The sequence below is a fragment of the Microplitis demolitor genome, chromosome 1 (genome assembly GCF_026212275.2).
Source record: "Microplitis demolitor isolate Queensland-Clemson2020A chromosome 1, iyMicDemo2.1a, whole genome shotgun sequence".
Lineage (NCBI taxonomy): Eukaryota > Metazoa > Arthropoda > Insecta > Hymenoptera > Braconidae > Microplitis > Microplitis demolitor.
Genome location: NC_068545.1, coordinates 714,102 through 737,866, shown reverse-complemented (window position 1 = coordinate 737,866; position 23,765 = coordinate 714,102). Strand labels below are relative to the sequence as shown.

The 23,765-nt window shown below is 28.4% G+C and overlaps 1 protein-coding gene and 1 long non-coding RNA gene across 6 annotated transcripts; both read right to left on the bottom strand.

Annotated features, from left to right (window-relative positions):
• Window positions 1-2: 2 nt before the first annotated feature.
• On the bottom strand, window positions 3-22,649 carry LOC103570074 (probable serine/threonine-protein kinase DDB_G0282963). 5 transcript variants are annotated; one of them, XM_053742983.1, is made up of 16 exons: window positions 22,234-22,649; window positions 17,284-17,472; window positions 16,897-17,000; window positions 14,194-14,355; window positions 13,423-13,503; window positions 7,057-7,241; window positions 6,911-6,986; window positions 6,730-6,842; window positions 6,102-6,237; window positions 5,223-6,024; window positions 4,965-5,080; window positions 4,727-4,859; window positions 4,576-4,653; window positions 4,366-4,507; window positions 1,204-2,148; window positions 3-1,125 (listed from the first exon to the last, which is right to left on the bottom strand). In XM_053742983.1, exons 1-16 carry the CDS (start codon window positions 22,335-22,337, stop codon window positions 811-813), a joined length of 3,681 nt encoding a protein of 1,226 aa, XP_053598958.1. In that variant the 5' UTR covers window positions 22,338-22,649; the 3' UTR covers window positions 3-810. The 5 variants fall into 5 exon arrangements, with proteins under 5 accessions (XP_053598958.1, XP_053598965.1, XP_014295579.1 ...); XM_053742990.1 differs by lacking the exon at window positions 22,234-22,649 and adding an exon at window positions 20,422-21,177; XM_014440093.2 differs by lacking the exon at window positions 13,423-13,503.
• On the bottom strand, window positions 17,559-19,657 carry LOC128669005 (uncharacterized). The gene is made up of 2 exons (XR_008404556.1): window positions 18,847-19,657; window positions 17,559-18,730 (listed from the first exon to the last, which is right to left on the bottom strand). It is a non-coding gene; the product is annotated as an uncharacterized LOC128669005 (long non-coding RNA).
• Window positions 22,650-23,765: the final 1,116 nt, after the last annotated feature.

Sequence of the window (23,765 nt, the reverse complement as noted above, 5' to 3'; positions counted from 1 at the left end):
TTATTTATATCATCTTTGGATGATAACACGACACAGTAAAAAATATTGTGTTATTTTTATTTTACCGTAAATTTTTTTGGTGAAACTTGACTCAGATCTCTTCAGATCGAAGCTAAAAAAATATTTAGGTCTAAGATTGCGAAATTGAATAGATCAATTGATGTTGATATGAATTTAAATTTCAATGTAGCAGACAGACAAATTTATAATTAATAATTAGTAGAGTAAATAATTAATAAAATAAAATTTGAAAAAAATGCACATTTAAAAAATTAAAAAATTAATAAGTGCATTTTTTTGAAATTTTATTTTATTAATTATTTACTATTTTTATTTATAATTATAAATTTGTCTGTCTGCTATACTGGTTACATTCACACTCATTCAATTTTTTTTTCCGATCTAGAAAAATGTGGAAATTTAAAAAAATCTTTTGATGTTTTACAAGAAACGTTTTTGACGTCACAATATTTTTTACTCCATGTGTCCTTTGGCACAACTTTTTTATTAAAAATTTTTCGAATATTGATAAAAAAAGAAAAAACCTATAATTAGAGTTAGTGTTACAATTACTTTAATACTATTTTTATGGCAGTTTTAAAAAATGTGCAGTTAAATAAATAAATTTATATTAGCTGCTGGAAGATAATAATAATAATAATAATAATAATAATGTCATTTTTAATTACTAATATTATTGTCTATGACTATTTTTTGTTAATAAAAATAATTAAAGTGTATAATATTTATAAGTTAGATAAATTTATTAATAACAATAATTATTTGTATGTATAATTTTACAAATATCCTTTAGTTTCGTTTTTGAAGCTGCTCCCAAAATTCGAGTCCGTTTTTTATTTTCCCGGGCGCTATGACGTCGATGTCAAGGGATTTGTCTAAATTGCTTGAATTTTTTTCCGATGCAATCAGTAATTTTGACTGCTCGATATTCAAACTCTGCAATTGCGGGGCTTGAGGTTTTACTGAAATTTGTCTCAGACCCTCGCGGAATTCTTTGGACAGCGATCTTGCGGTAAGACTGTGCATTTGTCTCGGTGTTTTTATTATTTGAATTTCCGGAGTATTTGGTCGTTCTTTATTTAAATTTTTACTTAATTTCGAAGTCTAATAATTAATACAAAAAAATTATTAACAATTACAATTAAATTATGTTATTAAAATCAGAAAAGTAAGAAACTATACCTTAGTAGTTTCCGGTGTATTAAAAGCCTGGGCCAATTTCTTTACCGAAGGCATTGGCAATTCTTTGTCACTAAATTTGTCAACTCCATCAAGGGACTCTAGCGAATATTTGATTTCTTTTAGCGTCGAAAACCTCCTCGGCAGCTCTTCCGTCGACTCGGTCTTCGAGCTCTGCGAGTCCGTCTCGTAACTATTAAAGTCACTTGAATTGGTAACCTCTCCATCAATCAATTTTATGATTCTCTCCTTGATCGAATCATTCCCATACATTTTTATCTCATCATTGTCGCGTGTCAATTGCTCAACAAAATGCTTTTCGTCTTCGTCGCTCGTCGAAGACGATGCAGTTGTGTAGTAATTTTCCGTCTTGGCACTGACGATATTGGGAACCGACTTTGCAGCCTTTATACGGTTGAATTTTTCAAAAATTATTTTTTTTTCATCATTCAGAGCTTCTGTACTTCTGGCCCAGTAATCATCATTCAAATTTATTTTCCTGATTACTTCTTCAGTGCCACTAGTATCATTGTTGTTGTCGTCACTTATCTTCAACTTGACAAAACTATTGTTGACTTTACTGTCCAAATGATTGTTGGACTGCGTCCTCCTCAGGCCTGAGTCATATCCAAATGACCTGAGATCCAGTTTATTTGGAATCCTCTGAATTTTTTCAAAATCTTTGTTATTATTATGATTATTGTTATTATTTACATAGAACTCGTTCTCAAAACCGTAAGCCCGCAAGTCGATTCTCCGTATTTTCCTTTTGTTATCTTCGTCAAAAGTATTTTTGTTGTCACTAGTGATATAATTCGTACCCTGATTATTTAATTTTGCGTTTATTTCGTTTTTGCTGTTCTTGCGCTCGCGTTCAAAATATTTATTATTGTTTTGCGACTGTGTGATTATCAACGACTTGGACGCTTCGATTGGCTCGAAGGGTTCCTGTAACACACAACAATTTAATTTTTTTTTAACTTTCCTATTCCATTCTTTAATATTAATATCATTATTATTCATTTTTTTTGAACCCATTGTTAAAATTGAAGGCGATGTAATTAATAAGCCTCCATTATTTTATTCGGCCGACGTAAATATAATTATCAACTGTAATTTTAAAAATATTAATTGTTTTTATTGTTAATTATTAGTTCCTGCAAAATTGTTAATACATGGGACCAAAGCCAGTTTTTTTTTTAATTAAAAAGCGTGCATTTTACCCTAGCAGATCTGAATTACGGTAAATTTTTATTATGGCTGCAAAATACCCTAATTTACGGTATTCAGTAGAATGACCGCAAAATACGGCAATTTACGAGAAATTTTGGTAAAATGCGGCAATTTACGGCACAAATACGACCGTTTTTACGGAAAAGTACCGTAATGGCCGTAAAATGCGCCAATTTACCGTAGAATATGTTAATTTACGGCAAAATAGGACGATTTTTGACAAATTACCGTAATGGCGGTGAAATCCGGCAATTTTACTGAATACCGTAAATTACAGTAAATTGTGGTAATTACTATAATTTACCGTAGTTCAGATCCGCTTGGGAATTAACTGAGCATGTGAATTTGAAATAAATTTTTAATTTCCAATGAATTATTATTTTTTTTTTGGACATTAGTGAGCGACCAATATTTTAATCAGTTTAGTCATTGGTACTTACCGATTAAATAATATTGCGTCTCATGCATGAGTTGTAATTAAGAAATAAAGGTCACTAAAATTTTCCAACAGATTAATATTACAATATACATATTTATTACTTATATATTTAGATTTATTATAAAATATTAATCGAAAACTCTAAGTGTTTGATTATATATATATTTATATATATACATATTTATTTATATATGTACAATTGTTAGAATTTTAAAATTAGAAGTGATCGAGTTAAAAGAAAAATATTTTAAAAAATGAATTGAAAAAGTACATCGAGAAATAAAATTTACAAAATTCTGCATTTGATAGACAAAACGATGAGGTAGAAGTTAATAGATATTATTTATTTTCTCTGGTTATGCCTAGAAAATAATTTGTTATTAATTATTTTTTAAAAGTAATTAATTATTCAATAACACTGAGATTAAACAGAAAATGACACATTAATTTTAAAATGGCACTTAACCATAGGTTACTATTATTATTATTATTATTATTATTATTATTATTATTATTATTATTATTATTATTTTTTTTATTATTATTTGTGTTGATGACTTAGAAGTAAATTCGCAAGTTTAATTCAATTTTCTTAAATCCGCGAGAGTTGTAAACTTTCTATCGATAACTTTTGGTACCAAGGGAGGCTCAAGTCTCAAATTGTCTCCTTCAATTGTAGCCTCCTCTAAAGAATGTCTGACAATAAATTTATCATCTGAATCTGAATTTGAGCATGAGTCTAAATCATAATTTGAATTAATTTCCTCGCTGACGGGTAAAAATTTTGACGCGTCGATTGACTTAATCGATGACCGAACCCTCGGTAATTTACTAAAATTCATTTTCTCGTAATCAATTTTACTTTTTATTCCGCCGAACGTCTGGTACTTTAACTTTGAAAAATCAGCGACGTCATCGTCGCAGAGGACGTAATTTTTAGCCTCGATATTTTTGTAGTCGTTTTTGAACCGGGGTTTCTTTATGCCGCCAAAAGTGTGAAATTTGTCCGAGTTTAGGATCCAGTATTTTTTACCATTAGAGTAGGAAGCCCCCGTTTTGCTGTCGGAGCCCCAGGTCAGTTTCAGCGGACTGGAGTCTAGGTCTTCGTAAGTCGATACTGAGTCACCGCAGTCATTGGAGTCGATTGAATACATCCCGGAGTCGCGGTCTCCAACTAATCCTACCGATCTTCGGGTAAAATTGTCCTCGTAGAGTGGATTCGTCGTATAGCTAACTCCGGATGGTGAATCGTCAAAAATATGTTGTGACTTTGAATGCGACCAGTTGTCATTTATTTTATTCTCGCAAGATAAACTACTGGTATCGTTATCACTATTGTCTTTAGCTTTATCAGTGTTGGTGTTAAGATTATCATCCATATAAATAAGAGGATTGGTAACGAAATGTGAACTGATATTTGTACCACGATAAGTGCGTCTATGTAGATCACGACGAAGAGAAGATTCTTCTAATTTTTCAAGTCCATCACTCACCTGCTGTTCGAAATCACTCCCAATAGAACTTGAATGATGAGACAATGAGCTGCTAGGTCTACTGGAATTTGATGTGCCTGGACGTTGGAATTTTTCACCTCGTGGAGATTTCGCTTCATTTATATAATAATCCCGGCCAAATCTAAATAAATAAATAAATAAATAAATAAATGACTTGATAAATTTTTCATCAGTTTTACAAAAAATTACCTTTTAATATCTGGTCGATTTGTTGCAAAAACTATTTGCAGTGGAGGACTTTGACTAGTTGGTAAGACTGTAGAATTTCTGGAAAAAAAAAGAACCAAATTTTGAAAAACTTTATTTTTGGATGAAATAATTGATGGGAATCAAAAATTACCCGGTGACTTCTGATGATCTGGTGGCGTACTGCCGTTCCAAAAGTCTCTTGTTGATATTCTCAGGACTGTAAGGATTATTTTCAATAGGTGCCGCATTTTCCCACTTTTTGTGCTCACGTTCTGCGATCGTGCCTGCAAATAACTTTGCTTTTATTTGTTATAAAAAACCAAAGTAACTAAAAGACCCGAAACTAGTTTAGCCGATTTTTATTCGGTGAAAAAAAAAATTTTTTATACCTGGTCGCGGTGGAGCCGACAGCTCAAGGTCCTTATCTTTGATTTTTTTACTCCGTTCCAATGACTTTGTTCCTGATATCTTAGACTCGCTCTTAGCCGCAGCTTCGCGACATTTTCTGCACAATAAAACCATTATTTAAAATAATGCGCACAAAATATAAATTAGGCTCTTATAAAAATACGATAAATAGCTTTAATAAAAGGTTAATTGAATAATTAATGAAAACAATTGAAGTTATATACAAAAACAAATCTTACCCATCTTCAGTTGCGTTGAAATTTTCATTTGCTTCCTCAACTTCCGTATTTATTTGAATTTCCTTCGAATTATCATTATCATTATTTCCAGTAACTGATAACTCGTTATCATTATTATCAACATCCGTTTCAATATCAATAGATTCGAGTTTAGCATTAAGTTTTTCAAAATTACAATAATTTTTATTTATTTCCGTAACCTCATTATCGCACACCGAATTTCTAGTCGGCGTTGAAGTCGGCGTTTTTGGCACTCGTTCAATTACATTTGAATTATTTGTCATTTCATTACTTTCTACTAAAATTTCCTCTTCGTCCAAATCATCACTGGACTTTACGTCATTACCGTTTGTAATTGAACATCCGTCAACGTTTCTTACAATTTCCTCATCAGTTTCAACTGTCTTGTGACAGATCGGTTGCGCTTCAGCAGAATCAACTTGCACCTGTGTTTCAATTCGTTCATCATTCAAATTACTCGCGATAATTTCTTTGTCTTTGGTATCACAAGATTCTTCATGGCTGACTTGGCTGATAACCTGAATCAATTCCTCCTCAATTTCGTCGTCGGATTGGGCCGAAAATTCAGACAAGTCTGAGGTGTCCTCGGCGTCTTTGTCGCCGATGAGAGCCCGGTAATCGGCGCTAGGATTCGGCACCAACATGGCCACTGGTTCCGACTTAATGGCGATTTTCTTCTTTTGGAACAGCCAATTTTCTTCCCATGACTCGACTGGTGTTACATGATCTACGTGAGCTGCATCGACTTCATCTTCGCTGTTATCTGATGATTCTTGCGAAGCTGATTGAATTAAATGCATCAATCATTAAAATCAAATACTAATAATCAATAATTAGTTAAAAAATAATAAAACTTACGGTCAACGATGTCCATTCCAAATTCCGGAAATGGGACACGTTTTGAATTATTAAAATTAAGAATACTATTTTTCATACATTCTGGTTCTTCATCAGATGTATACGTCGTTGTTATTTCTTCGATTTGTTCTTCAATCTATAAATAAATATATTAATTAATTAAATTATTAATTTTAAATTTTCAAATAAAAAAATATTTAATAAATAGTAACTTTTATTTTGCAATAAGTAAAATTCCAGAACAAGGTCATTTTTTAAAAAATTCTAGAAAAATTGATCGATAAAAAGCAAAATCCATAAATTGGAATAAATAAATAATTATTTAATAAAAATAAATATATCAGTTCAACTGAACTTTCTTTTCCGATTGACGATTCCCGATTGCCGCTAAAAATTATAAGTATTTTAATCTACACTAATTAAACTGTTGACGATGCACTTTCACAAATAATTGATTAGTAATTAATTTTTTTTAAAAAGTCATCCAACTTTTTTTTGCTAGTTTGTCAAAAAAGTAAATATTTTATTCTGATTACCATAAAAAATATCGAGTCCTGGGTGATGATTGTAAATAAATTTTTTATTAATTACAATAATTAATTAAATTAAATTAAATTAAATTAATTACCGTAAGTGATAGTGGGTCCGAACAAATACGTCGTCGGATTTTATTTTCACTACTAGAATCTGGTGACGTCAGTTCATCTTCTAATTCTCTGTCTAAACTCATTTTACTTCTATCTATAATTAATAATTATAATTAATAATTAATTAACATAAATAAATAATTAAAAAAAAAAAATACATACTATTTATGAATTTTCTCGAGGAACTATCATGTACATGACTATTGCCATCAGCATCTTTTTGGTACTTTTCAATTACCTGAGTTAAAAAATTTTTAATTATTTTGGGTCCAAGTTTTTTTTTTTAATTAAAAAAAAAATAAAATTACTTTATTTAGTATGGCAGCAGCGAGTAGATCCTCGTAGGTTTGCTCGATGATACTAGTATTTTGCTGAGTTCTCGTAGATACTGTGTCTCCAAGTCCCGGTAGTTTGCGGGCCTCATCAACCGCACGTTCGACAAGCTCACGCAGAGCTGTGTGCGCCATACTAGGTCTATCTGTGGCTGGTTTGTCTGTAATATTTACAAACTATATTTATTTTACATTACATGTACAATTTGTTTAGTGAGAGTTACCCTCAGCTGACCATTATTATTACACTCTAGTTAGAGAGATCGATTTGTAAATCAAGTTCACACATCTGTCTATATATCTCAATATATATGTTTATATAAATAATATAATACACTGCAAAAAAATAGATGTCAATTCGGAGTGATCTGGATTTTGTTTAAATCTGCATTTACTCCAATCTGGAGTAAATTTCACTCCAAGGGAATTAAATAAATAAACAATCATTCGATTCGGACCTACTCCGCTAATTATTTACAGTGTAAAGACATTACTGTAAATAATAAATAAATTGTAAATTATAATTTGAAGCGAAAGTGCTTCGGTATTGGAATTTAAATGTGAATTAATTTGAATTCTCAAGTATGGAGAACTAGTTTCGATTCTCTTGTTTGTTAAAAACTAAAAAGTGAAAATTTTTATTGAAAAAGTAAATACTATGCAAATTATTTTGTATATATTATTTACTCCGCTTATGAATTTGTAATTTATATTGTATATTATTTATTATGATTTAAAATGTGTGGTTTTTATGGCAATAAATAGCTGCACTTTCTTTATTATATTAGGAATTGAGTCGAGCGAACCAAGACCGTTATAGGTCGCGAGTCTTTAAATGCTGGATAAATCGCGATCGTTTACATCAATTGACAGAGCTAATGTAATTTCTCCTTGGCGACCTTGTCCACGTTTTTGTTAGTTATTTTATTCCTAGTTTGTTATGGAGAAATTTTTGTGAAATGTAACCCGTATTTAACTTTTACTATTTTTTTTTTTTTTTTTTTTTTTTTTTTTTTTTTTCAATATTCACGATATATAAAAATTATTTTTTAATTTAGTAAATTTTTTCGACGGTCACATGAGTGTTAACTCAATTTTTAAAAAATTATTTTATGACTTTACGTGCTCAGAAAATTTAAAATTTAATTTTTTTACTTTTTAAAAATGACATCAAAAAGTTTACTAACAAAATCACCGATTTTTAGAAAAAATTTCGGTTCAATCGAAAAATTTAAATTTTTTCTTGACTAGTTTTTTAAAAATTTAACATCGAGATCGTTAATGGGGCCGTGGATGTTCAAGAATTTAAAATAGAAAATTAAACTTCCGTGCCAAAAGATTATCTAACAAAAAAAAACTAAAAAGTAATTTCTTGTAATTCAAACGCACTTTCTAGTGATAAATATAAAATGTATACATACAATACAAGAATCAAAACTTTTCCAACCGGTAAAAATTATAAAAGCACAAGGTGTGGTCTGGTGTCATGTTTTTTACTTGACAAGTGATTAACACAATAAATAAATTTAATTTTCCTGTGATTCTCTCATCCGCGGATTAGAGTCGCGGCAAAAGTTCCGTAATCAACCGGCGGAGTTGACGGACAAGTTGTGTGAAAAGGTGTACACATTAATACCTGTGTGTTGTCTATGTAAACAAACTTAGCTGTCGTGTCATGTAAAGACGTTAGTGTATGAGTAAGTGGTTTTTCTGCAAGTCCTACTATAGTGATCAGAGTATCAGAGCTTTCTACCGATCTCTCATTAACAGAAGGTCGTTTCCTCATCTCGCCAATGTCACTTTCTTATTTGATTGGATCTAGCCTCTAGTCATAGCCTCGATTGCCTTCTTCACTATTTTTCTCACTACAAAAGAACTCGAAAAAAAAAAAAAAAAAACCCAGCCTTTTTATTATCAGCTAATCATATCAAGTTTATCAAATTATCAAAACTCACACACTGTAATATTTTAAAAAAAGAGATTATCAACCGGAAGGTTGTATCAAACGTACACAACTCTTGTGTATTTTCTTACTCATTATTCGAGTAAACATCCAAACTCAGTCTTTCAGCTTTCGCACGAATTCTATAACTCATTTATAAATTTTCTCATAATTAATTAAACCTCCGGAATAACGATAATTAGTCTCATTTGTCTCATTAAATTTGTCATCGTTTTTTTTTTAATTATTGCCGCGGTGTAATAGATTTAAATTAAATCACTGGCTTATTAAATTCCAGGGTTAATTACTTTAAAAATATATAAGCTAGCTTATAAATTTATAAATTATATAAACATTACCATTTTTCTTATAGAAAAAAATGTAGACGAAGTAGAAAAAAATAAGGCCACCGATTAACTGTAGCATCTCCTTAAAGAATTGCAGCAACATGGAACCCACGTTTTTTTATTTATATTTTTTATTTTATTTTATTTTTTACTCTGCACTAACACACCGACTTATCAATTTCCACTTTCATCTTACCACTGGAGTTATTATTTTTTTTTTCAGTACTCGTATACTGACGTTAATTTTTTAATTCACTGTAACTTAGATCCGACGACTGTGATTTTAAAATTAAACGTGACATTATTTTTTTATCGCATTTTAATTGATTTTTTTTTTCGACAGTTTACTATAATCTTTTAAAATGAAAAATGTTATCATTAGATAAAAAAAATTATTATAAAAATTCAATTCACTGAAAATACTAAAAAAAATTTATTCTGTGGTTTTATTTAAACCCAACTTTATTATTTTTCATAAAAGAACGTAATAAATTTTTTTTTTTTTTTTTTTTATTAAAGACTAGTGACCACAAGGAAAAAATGAAAAATTCTATTCAAATAAATTATTTTCAATGTCTGAGTTAAATATTTATTAATTTATTAAGTAACAAAAAATATTTTTAAAATTCTGTAGCCAATTTAAATATTTTTTATTGGAAAATTTCGAGCTCTGATTTAAATAGACCGCGAAAATATATATGAATAAAATAAATTTAAAAATTTGAATTATCGCAAATTTTCGTCACGTGTTTTTCACACCGTACGAAACGACATAACGGAGTTCGGAAGATTCCACGCGAGGTTCCCGTTCAATTAACGCTATTGCGAGTTCAAGGTCCCAATTTTTTAAAATTTTATTTTTATTTTTATTATTAACCCACAATATGTTTAGTCTAACAATCACAATAATATAAATAATTACATCGATAGTTACTATTATTAACCGATGATGCGCTTCGACGTCTCGTGACCTTTAATCTTTAATACCAGCTTATATTATTTATAAATACATTATCATTAATTATTAATTTTATCTCATTAAATTTTTTTTTTTTTCCCAAGAATTTTAAATCGGTTTTATTTCAAACAAAAAATTTATTTATAGAAGCAGGATTTTTTAAAACTAAAAAATGTTTAGACGTTAATAAAAAAAGAAAAAATTATTGATGCCCTGGGGGTATTAAATTCAAGGCTGAGCACGCGCTCAGGAGATTATTTTCAGTGACATTGTTTTTTACTACTTAATAATTTTTTTTTTTTTTTTTTAATAATTTTTTTTTACTGTAATTCTAAACGAATTACGCTAAGCATGTCGGTGACTTTATTCAACAACAAAAATAAGTCTTTACTGATAACAAGTTAGAGATAAATTAATAACAATTATTTACTCTGATTAAATTAATAATTAAATTCTAAAATCTGAGAGAACAAAATTATGTAATTAAAGAGTAATTACTAATTTTATTTATTTGTAATTTACAAATTCACTTATCACTTGATTTAAAAAATACCCAACGTCATAAAATAATTAGTGATTATTCCCGGGATTAAGTGGGCTTACGGATCATAATCACCATAAATAACAAACCGAATGGAGCCGAGGTGAGACGAGATAAGGCGAGTGTTTGTTAATTAACAAAAGCGAGCTTAAATAAAATAACAATAAAAAATATATAAATCGCGAATGAACCAGAATCGCAGGTTGCACGTAATCGCAAGCGGTTCAGGTCTCGACTGAACGTCGTAAAGGCAAAGTTGATATACGAGCGACGTACCCCACATACTCTTGTACGACTTCTTCTTCTTCTCCTTGTTCTCTGGCTGCTTTTATTAGTGGGGATAATTTTGCGTGGACCTATATATTTTCTAAATTCTTCGATGCAGTTTTTAAACCGCATAAGGGATACCCGCCTATACTCGACTCCTTTCTTCCTCGATTATAAAATACATTTTCAAATTTAATATCTTCTGCGTGCTCAGACTTTTTAGCTTACACTTGATATTTATTTTTTTTTTAACCATTTTTAAGAATTAAATAAATATGCAAAGTCTCTACAGAAAAAAATACGCTATATAAATTGACAACAAAAAGTTGTGCAATAGTACAGTCTATGCAAGAAAAATTAATATTTGAATTTTGAAAATCGTAACTGATATTTTTGAATATCGAAATTTTCTCGTTGATACTCGGGTCCCGGATTATAATTTCTATCACTAATTTTTAAAGTTTATTTTTCTTATAAATAATATCACAGTATTCATTTTTATAAAATATTTAAAAAATCTATTTTTTCAAAATAATATTCATATATATTCATATTAATTTTATAACAAAGAATCAATGATTCAACCGTGAGAATATTTGACCTTTTGACGACGCGGAGCCAAAAAAAATCTGCAACTTGAACTTAACTCTCAAGGCTTATATATTATATATATATATGAGGAGTAATATTATTGCACTATGCGCCCATAATTTTATGAGTACTTAAAAATTTTTGAGTAACCACGCTGTATATCACGTTTTATGCGTTTATGGAATTAAATAACCGGAGAATAATAGACTGAAAGAATGAGTGGAAAATACCTAGACAATTTATTTTTATTCAAACAGGGTCATGGTGTCATGAGGTAATAAATAAACTCATAAGGCTATTTTATTATTATCGTTATTTTAATTGAACTTGTTATAAATATGTATATACATATTTTAGTAAGTTAAATTATGTAACTCCGATATCTTGTGGTGTGTATCTACGGGCAGACAATTTGCTCGAGAAATGTTGCTGGTGAATAACGCGATAACGGATGTTTAGATTGTAAGACAAATTTAAAACAATTGTGTGATTTTGCTATTATAAATTATTTTTATTTACTGACACTTGTTAATTGTCGCTTACACTTCCTTTTATGTTTATTTAAATTAGTCATTTACTGGGTCACTAATGAAAACTTTTAAAATTCATTACAATATATATTTTTTTCGTTTTTTATTTTTAACAACAAAGTTTATTTTCATGGGAAAAAAATTAGAAAGTATAAGAGTATTTATCATGATAGTAAATATATGTTCATATTTATTAAAATTATCGGTTTTAAATGAAAGCCTTAAGAATTTTTAGTTTTATATATTTAAAAGAATTAATAAATTACGATTTTACTTTTACGAGGTCGGAGTTTAAAATAAAAAATTAATTAATTCATATATCGAAGAAATATACTGACGCAGATTTATAAAAAACGCGTCCCGATCTTTGACCACTTTTTTATAAATAATTTTTTCTCAAATTAAAAATTTATTCATTACATAAAACAATAAGTAATAAAATTGGTCGTCAACGGTAACGCATTTTCTGCAGCTGGCAGACGATAAAACGATAATAGACCATTCAATTCTATTTACTACAATTTTTTTTTACATTATTGTTATCATAAAACAGTTAGCATTTGCTCTAGTTGAATTCCAACAACTCCGCTCTGCACATTTGCAATTCATAAAAAATTTTAACTGCGGGCTGAACTTAAAGAAAATAAAAAAAAAAAACTTTCACAATAAATTTTCTTTTAAAAAGTCAGCTAAACATTCCTGCGGATAATAGACGGCACCTGTAGCATCACCAAGTCTTTGTACTTTTCTATTTTAATGGGACCCTTGCCAATTCTCAAATAATCGCGTGCATGAGCAATGAATAATTGAATTTAATTTAAAAATGCAAGTAAAAAATATTACAAGTTACGAGTTACTGTATGATCAACTGATAATACTGGGTTTTATATTTTTTATGCGTGAGAAGGTCGACTTGGGAGTCGCTAAAAATGATTGAAGACGGTACAATATGTCTTACATCAAGAGCCACAATACTTATGATAATTCAGTGTCACTTATATAACTCAGTAATTTTATTTTACTTAAAAAAAAATTCAATGACATCTCAGTTATTTATTTTTTAAAATTATCTGATAATTTATAAAAATTTTAACCAGACAAACTCGCGAATTTTAAAAAAATGTATGAAAGTATGTTTGGAAAAAAATTTTAAAAAAATTACTTACGTGAATATGATTGAAAATAATTTTCCAAATGTTTGATAATCCGTGACAGTAATACACCATACTCATCAATTAATTTATTATCTGTTTAAATTAACAATCAAATAACATAATTATAAAATGCAAATATTTTAAATTCAAATTTAAATATTATCATATCCTGGATTTTTCGATTACAAATAACGGCTCCTAATTTTTCTACAAATATTTCATTTGATAATTAATAATGATAAAGAAAACTGACGGTTAAATGGCTTAGTAATTTTTAAAAGCTACTGGTACTGATAGTAAAGATTAAACGCGGTATTTAAAAATAAAAAAAATGAATTCCACATTAAGTTGATATGAGCATCGAGCGGAATAAACTGAAGTGATAAGAATAAAATGAAATTGACGGCAGACAGGTGGCAGTAGCTTCTGGTGCAGTCTAGTGTATCGTAACAGGAGATTGTGTCACGTGTTGATATATAAGAGCGCACTTTCCTACTCAAACTCATCGTAAAGAATGCGTTAAACCGCAGTCGCGTGCTACAAGAAATCGGTTCATCAACTGTGCGATTTTTTTTAAATTTTTACTCAAAACCCGTACGAAAAATATATATTTCGGGAAATCGGAATAAATACCACATATATGAGACCTATATTCGATTTCGCCTGTATATATCTCGGACATATATTTTTTTCGTAGGAATTTTCTTTGACAAATGGAAAAATTCAAAAACTTTTTATTTTTTATATAAATATATGAATATATGTAATTAAATAATAACTTACATGCTTCGTGAGTGTAGAGTCGATCTATCGGAGTATTGTCAACATTTCCTACGAGACTTTCGACTATTTTTTCAATTATTTCGCGGACATTTTCCATCGAGTTCGTGGTTTCGTAACCGCCAGCTGCCAACTCGGGATTCGAATTAAAAACATGCTCGTCTTCTGTAAAATAATTTATATAAATAATAAACATTATTTATTTTCACAACATTACCGATAAACTTTTTTTTTTATGATCAATTTTTTTTAACTGCATAAATAATTTACTTGAGTCGTATTCAAATAATCTTATCTTTTTATTTTAAAACAACAAAATTATCGGCTTGTCGTAAAAATACATTTTTTTTGCAGTCTAACTTTAAAAAAATACATATATATTTTACTCACTCATTCAAAATCAAATATTCTATCACTTTATCGACATATTAATTTTTTTAAGGTAAATTTTTTACGTGGCCAATAGAATACAACTTTAAAATGTATGATAAAAAAATTTCCCTTCACTTAGAGACCGTGAGTTGTAAAAATATGTGAGATGAGATTGAGTATAAAGATGGTCGAAATATGTTTATATGTTTATAGCTATGACTGTATGTATTATTATTATTTGTTGTTGTTATTGTTGCTGTTGTTGTTGTGTTGTTGTACTCTGGTATGTGGATATCAGATACACTGGTATATAAAATAACGATTATGAGATAACTTGGATGAAAATAACGGATCCGAGTTACCCAGAGATGCCTCTGAGAACGATCCTACTCGGAAGCGTACTAGAGCAGAACTGACTCTTCACTATCACCCATTCAACAACAAGAGCATCAACAACTCTGGAATAATATAAGACAATAAACACGACTAAAAGTTGTTAAGACAACTTTTAATATCTACAGTGATTCTAATTTTGTTTTTAATTTTTCGATACTGAAGTTAGCCGACGTCCGGTAATCTTTAGATTTTTTTTAAATTGACAAATCACAAAAAAAAAAATATTTTAAAAAATTGCACTTGTAGTTTTTTAAATTTTCTACATGTGCATATTTTTAGTTTTTTTTTTTTTGGTAATCGAATTTTTGAAATTAAAAATAAAAAATTGCTGATTGTCTGTTAACCAGGATCATAAAATTTTTATGCATTAAAATTATTAATAAATAGACTAAATAATTAATAAAATAAAATTTGAAAAAAATGCACATTTAAAAATTTTAAAAATTAATAAGTGCATTTTTTATAAATATATTTTTTTAAATTATTTATAATTTTAAATTTGTCTGATATCTGCTGCATTCACACATAAAATTTTGACTTTATAACTTTTATTTAAAAATTCGAATTATTAATTTTAAAAAATTTAAATAAAAATATAAACCGTAGGTCATACATTAAGATCATATAATATATAATACAAAATATTATAACTTATTATGATAAGTATAATCAAAATGAGTAATTAAATATTATCTCACAATTACCATGAACGCGAATATTTTCTCATGGTATCCATTCTTACAGTAATTCGCGTTTGGTTGTTAATGTGTACTCATATATGAACATGAACATAAACACGAACGTAAACATGAATATAAGGTGAATTAATACCGTTATAGTTGCTGTACAGTATGTAGTTGTGTACTTGGGTATAAAATAATTCTCCGATTTTAAGACGGATGAAGTCGCATAAAAAAGCGGAAAAAGATAACGATGACACACGTTGGCTCAACTAACCGTCTAAACATGAATACAATATACTTGTTATACAATATATGTATACTCAACTATAAAACCGCGAGCACTATCATGTGCCATAGTATCCGACTGAAATTATTTTTTTATAAGCAATATCGCGTGCGTTTCTTCTCCATTAGCGTAACGTTAATAATTTAGTATCAAGAACCTGAACTCGCTGGTCCACTGAACAAAAGAAAGTTTTTTGAAGCCGCTAAAAATTTAGTGACATTTTTTAAAAATATTTTTCAGTGCCTGAAAATTTTTCGTCTTACGTTCCCTGGAAATTAACATGCATTGAATAAAATAATAATTAAAATACGACACTGTGCAGTAAATGCCAATATGAGTAATGACTATAGAGAATATATATATAGTATATTTATAAAGAATGCTTGCCAATTATAGTAGAGTAATTGTTTTTAATAATAGTAATTCAATACTTGAGTTTATTGTATGTGAAAGTCGATTTATGATCTTCAATACAATACAACATTAATATGAGTAATTACAATGTGCGTTAACGGTTTCGAACTTTATTTAAATTTTTTATTTATTATGTATAAGTCTGAATACTTTATTAGTAGAAGTGAGAAGGGAAGGGCAAAAAAATTTTTACCGTAGCCCGAGTCCTCATTTTATTTTAATTTTTTCTGTAATTTTCCAAATTACGTTTTTGAACTTGATTTTTACTTTTTTAAACATTGTACATTATTTTGAAAAAATTTTTTTTGACAAAACTAAAAAATTTAAAAAAACACTTGTTCGGTTCGTCGCCTTTTCAATAAAAATTTTTTTTTACCGCCAGTTTGAACGTCTCTTAAAAAAATAACGTGAAAAATTATTTTCAATGTCACACCTAAATTCACAAATGCGAAATGTGTGCTAATGACTTTAATCCTCAATTAACTATAAATAATTCATGAGTCATCCAAATTAAAAAAAAAAAAATTAAACGTTAAACATTTAAAAAATACATACCTATACTACGAAGTGACTCCGTGGTAATAAATAATTTTTTAAACGCATTTGATTCCGCGCTTCCGAATGTCTCAAACCACTTTTCGTTTCTTTTACACCACGATCTGAAAGTTAATAACCCAGTATAAGTTAATTACAAGTTTACACAAATATAAACATTTCAATTTATCATATATTTAGTAATTAATCTATCCTACACATAATTACTCAATTAAATATACGTAATATTATTTTTTTCCATTACGCAAGTACGTTGAGTCACCGCGTAGGATTGACAATGCATTTTCCCGTACAAATAAACACAAATAATTTAAACAAATGACGTAAAAAAAAAAGTTTAATCATTTAAAAAATATTGAGTTATGTAAATTATTCTATAAATAACACCTTCGGTGATTGCAAAACAGACAATGCCAATTATTGTCCTCAAAGTCCCAGTGGCTGCAACTTTTTTTGTAGATTCGTGATTTGCAGTCGCTGCAATCAACGCCTTTGCCAATAATAAACGGTTTTAAACAGCAAGAGCATCTGCTGTCGTCAGCTTCTTCTTTATTTACACTTTCCTTTGACTTTTTTCTGAAATAATTATTCAAGTAGTTAAATATATTAATTTAAAATTCAAAAATTTATCAGGTCTTTCTCATTAATCCACAAGACATTAATTCATTTAAAAAATTTATTTATAAAATAGTTTACAAATATTTTATATACAATCTTAACAACATAAGTTACAAAAATACTTAATTACATTTTTTAATAATAAAAATATTTAAATATCAAAAATACCCTAATCGTCATGGTCAAAAAATAGAGATGGCGAATGCCCGCCAAAATGATTCTCTTCATTATTTTCAATTTCAAATAAAACAACTTTTACTACAACAACTTCAATAGTTATTAACAAAAATAGTATCATTATCGTCGCCATATTAAATCGGTCTATTGGTTTGTCACCCTCTAATAAGAGGGTTGACATAAAACTCGTAAGAAACCCTAACATTTTTTTTTTTGAGTACACGATAAAAATATAAAAAGTTGATCACAGGCAACAATATAAAAATTTTATAAAACGAATAGCTCCCTACTAAAATGACTCGATTTCAAAAATTTAAATTCACTTCATATTATAATTATTGTTATTAATAACTATATAGTTAAGCTGTTAAACTTTTCTTCCTTGTATAATAAATAAATAAAAATAAAATAAAAAAAAGATACTAAAATATCGTATCGATCTTTAGATATCGTAAAAAGTGCCTTGAAATCGCAACTTCACCGACCGGAGAAACAACTTTCACGTGGGCTGACGATTACTTAATCTCATGCGATCGGAATACCGTATGTGCATATGACTTCTCGATCTGACATATTATACAATGTGTATTATATCACTGCATTTTAATTTTTTGAATTATCTAACCAGCATAGCTTAACACGAAGACCAGAGACTTCCACCAGCATTATATTTAACAGTTATCACAATTTTTTCTAGCCATCAGATTACATGCCTTATAAACAAAAACAATTCAAAACTCTATTAATATCACATTTAATTTTTTTATCACAACTCAATTATATTTTCAATTAACTTTTCAAACGGCCGCTAATTTAATAAGCTGGTTTAACGCGGTACAATATTCGCTGACGTTTATTTCCTTCAGATAAATCATTTCACTTTTTTTTTTTTTTTTTCGATTACAACTTCTTGAATTTTTTCAAAAATCCATATTCATATAAATGCTTGTATTTTCTCTTATTATTAATGTTTTTGTTGATAAATCCATAATAACTTTCCAATGATGACAACCAATTGGATGTCTTGTTACTGCGATAACTGTAACGATATTTATTATTATTATTATTCGGGCTTATAATTTAATCAGACAACAAATAAAATGAAAATATACTTTGATTTAAAAAAAAAAAAAAAAAAATAATTTGAATACACACAAGGTTTGTCCAGCCGTGCGTGTTTCCTGGTGATTTAAACAAGACGTCCACCTTCCGGCGCACTTTTCTATTTATCCTGGATTAGTTTGAAATTGTTTGGTGATGCAAAAAATTAAACATGTTTTAAATAAATTTTAATTATAATCACTTGTAAACAAGAACGACACTGTTGGTTAAAAGTAAATAAAAAAAGTGGCTTTCATCCTGGACTTAACTAGTTACTTATTGTTTTATATTTGTATGTTTAATAAAATAATTAGTGATGAATATTAAGCGTACGTTAATTTATGAGTAAGAAACAATCGTTGTTTAATGTTGAGTCGTCGGTTTGAAAGTGACAGTGCATGCGGTCGAGAGGGAAACTCTGGGAGACGGTTTCGTTATAATACTGAGGTAGAGGATGGTGGTAGGAGTCGATGCTTTTTAACTATATAGCGCAGAATAATATATAAAAAACCTATATATTCTGGGGTCTTATGTCATGCCCCGGGAGTTTAACCGGCCTCTTTAAACTTTTTGTTTGAGAGCCTCTGGCCGATACACAATAATCATAAAAATAACAATAATCAACACACAACTTTCACTGAACTTTTTTTTTTTTCGTTAACGCGAATTTATTTTCGGAAAATTATTTATACATTGCACTGAATTTTTTTTCAGCACTCGGGTAACTCCGTGCACTTGATAAATATTTTTGAAAATTTATTTTTGTACTCACACTTTTTAATTACTAATTACTGAGTGATTTTACGTCGAAAATATATGTAGTAAAAATTTACGCAACCGATTGCGAATTATAACTTATGAAATATATTTTTTTGACCGTTTAATTTATTTATTTATTTATTTTTTTTTTTTTTTTTTTTTTTCGTTTGATTGGCTAATGGCAGACTGAAATAAATTTCGGTCATTAAAATAAAGTTAGAGGCCTATTTTATTTTTATTAGATATTTCGAAAATTTTTTTTAACGGCCATGAAAAAAAGTTATAGTAGAATGTAAATTACCTTGATAGTTGAATAAGTAAAGCAAAACAGAGTGATATATGTCTTTATGAAAGAGCATCACATATCCGACTGAACTTATAAAACTCTAACTGTACCTGTAACCCGCATATTTAAACGTGTAGCTCCTCAGAGCTTCTTCTCTGATAAGACTATTTACATTTGCTCATGAATATATAATAGGTCTAGCGTAAAGAAAAAAGTTGCTATTGAAATTGACCTCTTTTCAGAACAAAACGCTCGAAAAATTCATTATTTAGCATAACAAAAAAAATATATATATATATTATATAAATTTATATTCTCGTTAAATTCAGTAACAATTTTTTTAATCTCTTAAGTTGATAAAAAAATATTATTTTTTAAAAAAAATATTTCTTATCTTTAACACCTTCTTTCAAGTCAAACAATTATCGCGTCCTCGTCTTTTATTAGCGAGTAAGTTGTAAATCGAGTTAATAAAAATTAAAAAGAAAAAAAAAAAATTGTTATCTAAAGTTGAAATTAGTTTGAAAATATATCAAGACCTTAATCACTCAGTACTTAAATTAAAATCTTAAAACACGACTTACTCTTTTGTGCGGCCTCTGCATAAAATTGTTTGAAGAAAAAAAATCCTAATTAACCTTCGCACTTGACTGGATTTCATTAATGGGTTAAATAAATAAAAATAATTATTTATGTAACTTTAGTGACACGAGGGCTGGCGAACTGAGTCGTAGTTTGTTATTAAAAATAATTATTCAGCAGTTTTGTTTAACGGGCTGTAAATTATTAACAAATTAAGATAACTTTTGATGATGATTTGTTCGAAGAACCGTGAAAAGTTTATAACTGTGAGTCGGGTTGTGTTAAACTGGCTGGGACACTGGCCATTTCAACAATGAAAGACTCTGCGTGGTTGAGCCCTCAGTTAACTCATCAATGGCACCTACGTTTCCGGTTTACTCACTTTGTAATGTAATAATATAATAATAATGATGACAATATGTAACCTACGGTCTTCAGGCGACACTATTGTTATGGCAAAGTGACTCGTGACTTGTTAGGCTCTGAGCTGGATCCTTGTACAAACATTATTGTGCAATCGTGCTTTTGCTATTAAAGGAATATCCACGATAAGGCTCGCAATGCATCCTAATTTGTTGACAAGAGTTATTGAACTCGAATTGCATTGACATTACGCATGACCGGCTTCTACGTTATGCTTCCTGTCTTCATACGATACCAGCACATCTCATATTTTTTAAATTAGTTATATTTCGCAACTCATTTAAATTCAAGTGCTTCAGGCACTTTTTCAAAAAATATATGATATGGATTAGACATTTATTACTTGTCTTTAATAATGCTCTACTGTCGAACGAGTTTAATAAAAAATTTTATTAGATGTCACAAAAAATTTTTATTTAATTTTTTGTCAATCAAAATTTAATGAAAAAAAATTTAATTAAATTTTTTTTTTTATTCAACCTCATTTATGGGTTCTATTAATAAGTTTTATGAAAAAAATTTCTAATAAATTCTTTTTATTTTTAATATTTAATACACTGTAGAAAATTAGGAGTGAATTCGGAGTGATTTAAATTTTTTTTAAAATCCACATTCACGCTCACTTTGTAATTTTTTAACAGTAAATTTTAATAAAAATAAATAAATAAATAAAAATAAATAAATAAATAAATAAAATTTTTTAACAATAAATTTAATAAAAATTTTAATAATGACCACGAAAATTACTATTATTATTAAAAATAAATATTTAATTTACTTTAGTAACAAAAAAAAATGGTCAATGTGTGAAGTAAGAAAGAAAGATTCCATTGTAATGTCACCGCAATGATACTGATTATTTCCCACTAATTAACTTTCGTCAGCAGTAACATTACCCTAATTTACTCAGGAAACTAAGGGATTTTTTGTTGCCACGTTTATTTAAATACGTCCACAAACAATGCTCAAGACATGCTATCACACTAGACATAATCTGTGTGAACGGATCAGAATCGTTTCTTATTATTTTACAATCTGTATAATCAAAGCCAGACTTTTGTAGAGAGAGAGTGCTCTTCTTTGTCATATTCATTTTTTACGACACTTAGTAACCGTTTACTTTTACACCAATCACTTACTTTTTCTTAATAATAATTACCGCCTATAAAATATATACATACATAAATCCGTAATTATTTCCCACCAAAATCGCTATCTATTAATTTTATCAACCGACATTCCACTGAAAACTCCTTTCATTTATAAAAATATTTACTCACTGATAAAACTAGATCAATTTTATTAAATAATGACAATCGTAATTAAAATCTTTCATAAAATCTGATTTTAATTTAAATATAAATTAAAATAAAAATTTCAAAATAACTTACTTTCGAAAATTATTTATCAAATACAAACACAGTCCCGATGCTACAATTAATACTCCAGCACTTGACGGCACAATCATTTTAAAATTTAAATCGCACGGTTTCATTTTAATGAATTTTAATTAAAAATTAATACGATTAATTAGTAATTAATTTTTTTCCACTGTACACTTATTGCAAGTTATAAATATGAACAACCATTTTATATTCCTTGAGGTTTACATATATTATATAAAAATAAAAAATATACAAAAACTGTCGAGTTTGAAGCTTGGACTTTCCACGACTGAGAGAATCTTTTTAGTTGGATGTAGATGGGCTGCACGATATGACATTAAGATATCAACTTTATTATCAATTTAGATAATATTTTTAAAAAATAATGATTTATATTGAAATATTACTTATATATTTTTTATAATCTATTGAACAAATAAATTAAACACTACTGTGATTGTTTCGAAAACGATAATCACTAAATTTATTTTCTTTAGTAAAAAAAAAAAAAGTTATATTATTTAAATGGTTGTAAAGTAATTAGTTAGCGCGTTAATTTGAAATATTAGATAAAAGCCATAAAAGGTATTTGACTACGTGCTTACAGACTTATTTTTTAGACGTCAATAAATAACGTGGACGATAAATTTGAATGACGCGGCTTAAATTATAGGACGAGTTCCGAGGACGGATGACAAGGTCGTTAAAATTTTTAGCAACACTGGGAGTTTAGAGCGACCGTTAGCGGTAATATACTACGGAGATAGGGTACAAAGTTCGTATCTGCGTACAGGTGCAGCCAGATCGGAATACACTTAAGATGTGTGTCGTTAGAACGATAAGATTCAACTGGAGTCAAAGTTTGAGTTCCGCGAGTTTGCACCAACACACTTTCATTTACCGTCCAATTTACCTCGTGCCAAATTACTACATATATGTAGATATGTATATGTATATTTGTAGACATGAAATACTTCCCGGTACATTGTGCACGTGCAATTAATTGTCTCGCTGAAATATATCTCCATAAATATACATAAACATGTGCATAAATATATATATATATATATATATATATATTTATATACATATATGTATATGAATTTAAGAATACACATCAATAAATATATGTTCACACATGAGATAAAAGGATGCTGCGTCGTGTGAAGAACGCAACCTAATTTTGTTCATTTTTACTTTTTTAAAAATTTTTTTTTCTTGTGAACTTTTATCATTAAAACTTTTTTATTATTATTATTATTCCATTTTACTATTTTTTTTTATAACAAGTATAAAAAAGTATATAAATAAAATCATATTTCAAATAATTTAAGGTCTATTATTATTATTTACATATATATTATACAATATATGTTAAAATAAATAATAATAATAATTTTGAAACATAATTTGAATTATCGGTTCAAAAATTGTTTTTACCAAAATGTCTGAAAAGTCAAAAATTTCTGAAAGTTATGAAAAAAAAAATTAAAACATTTTTTATAATTTCAAAATTCCCGGGAATATTTAAAAATTCA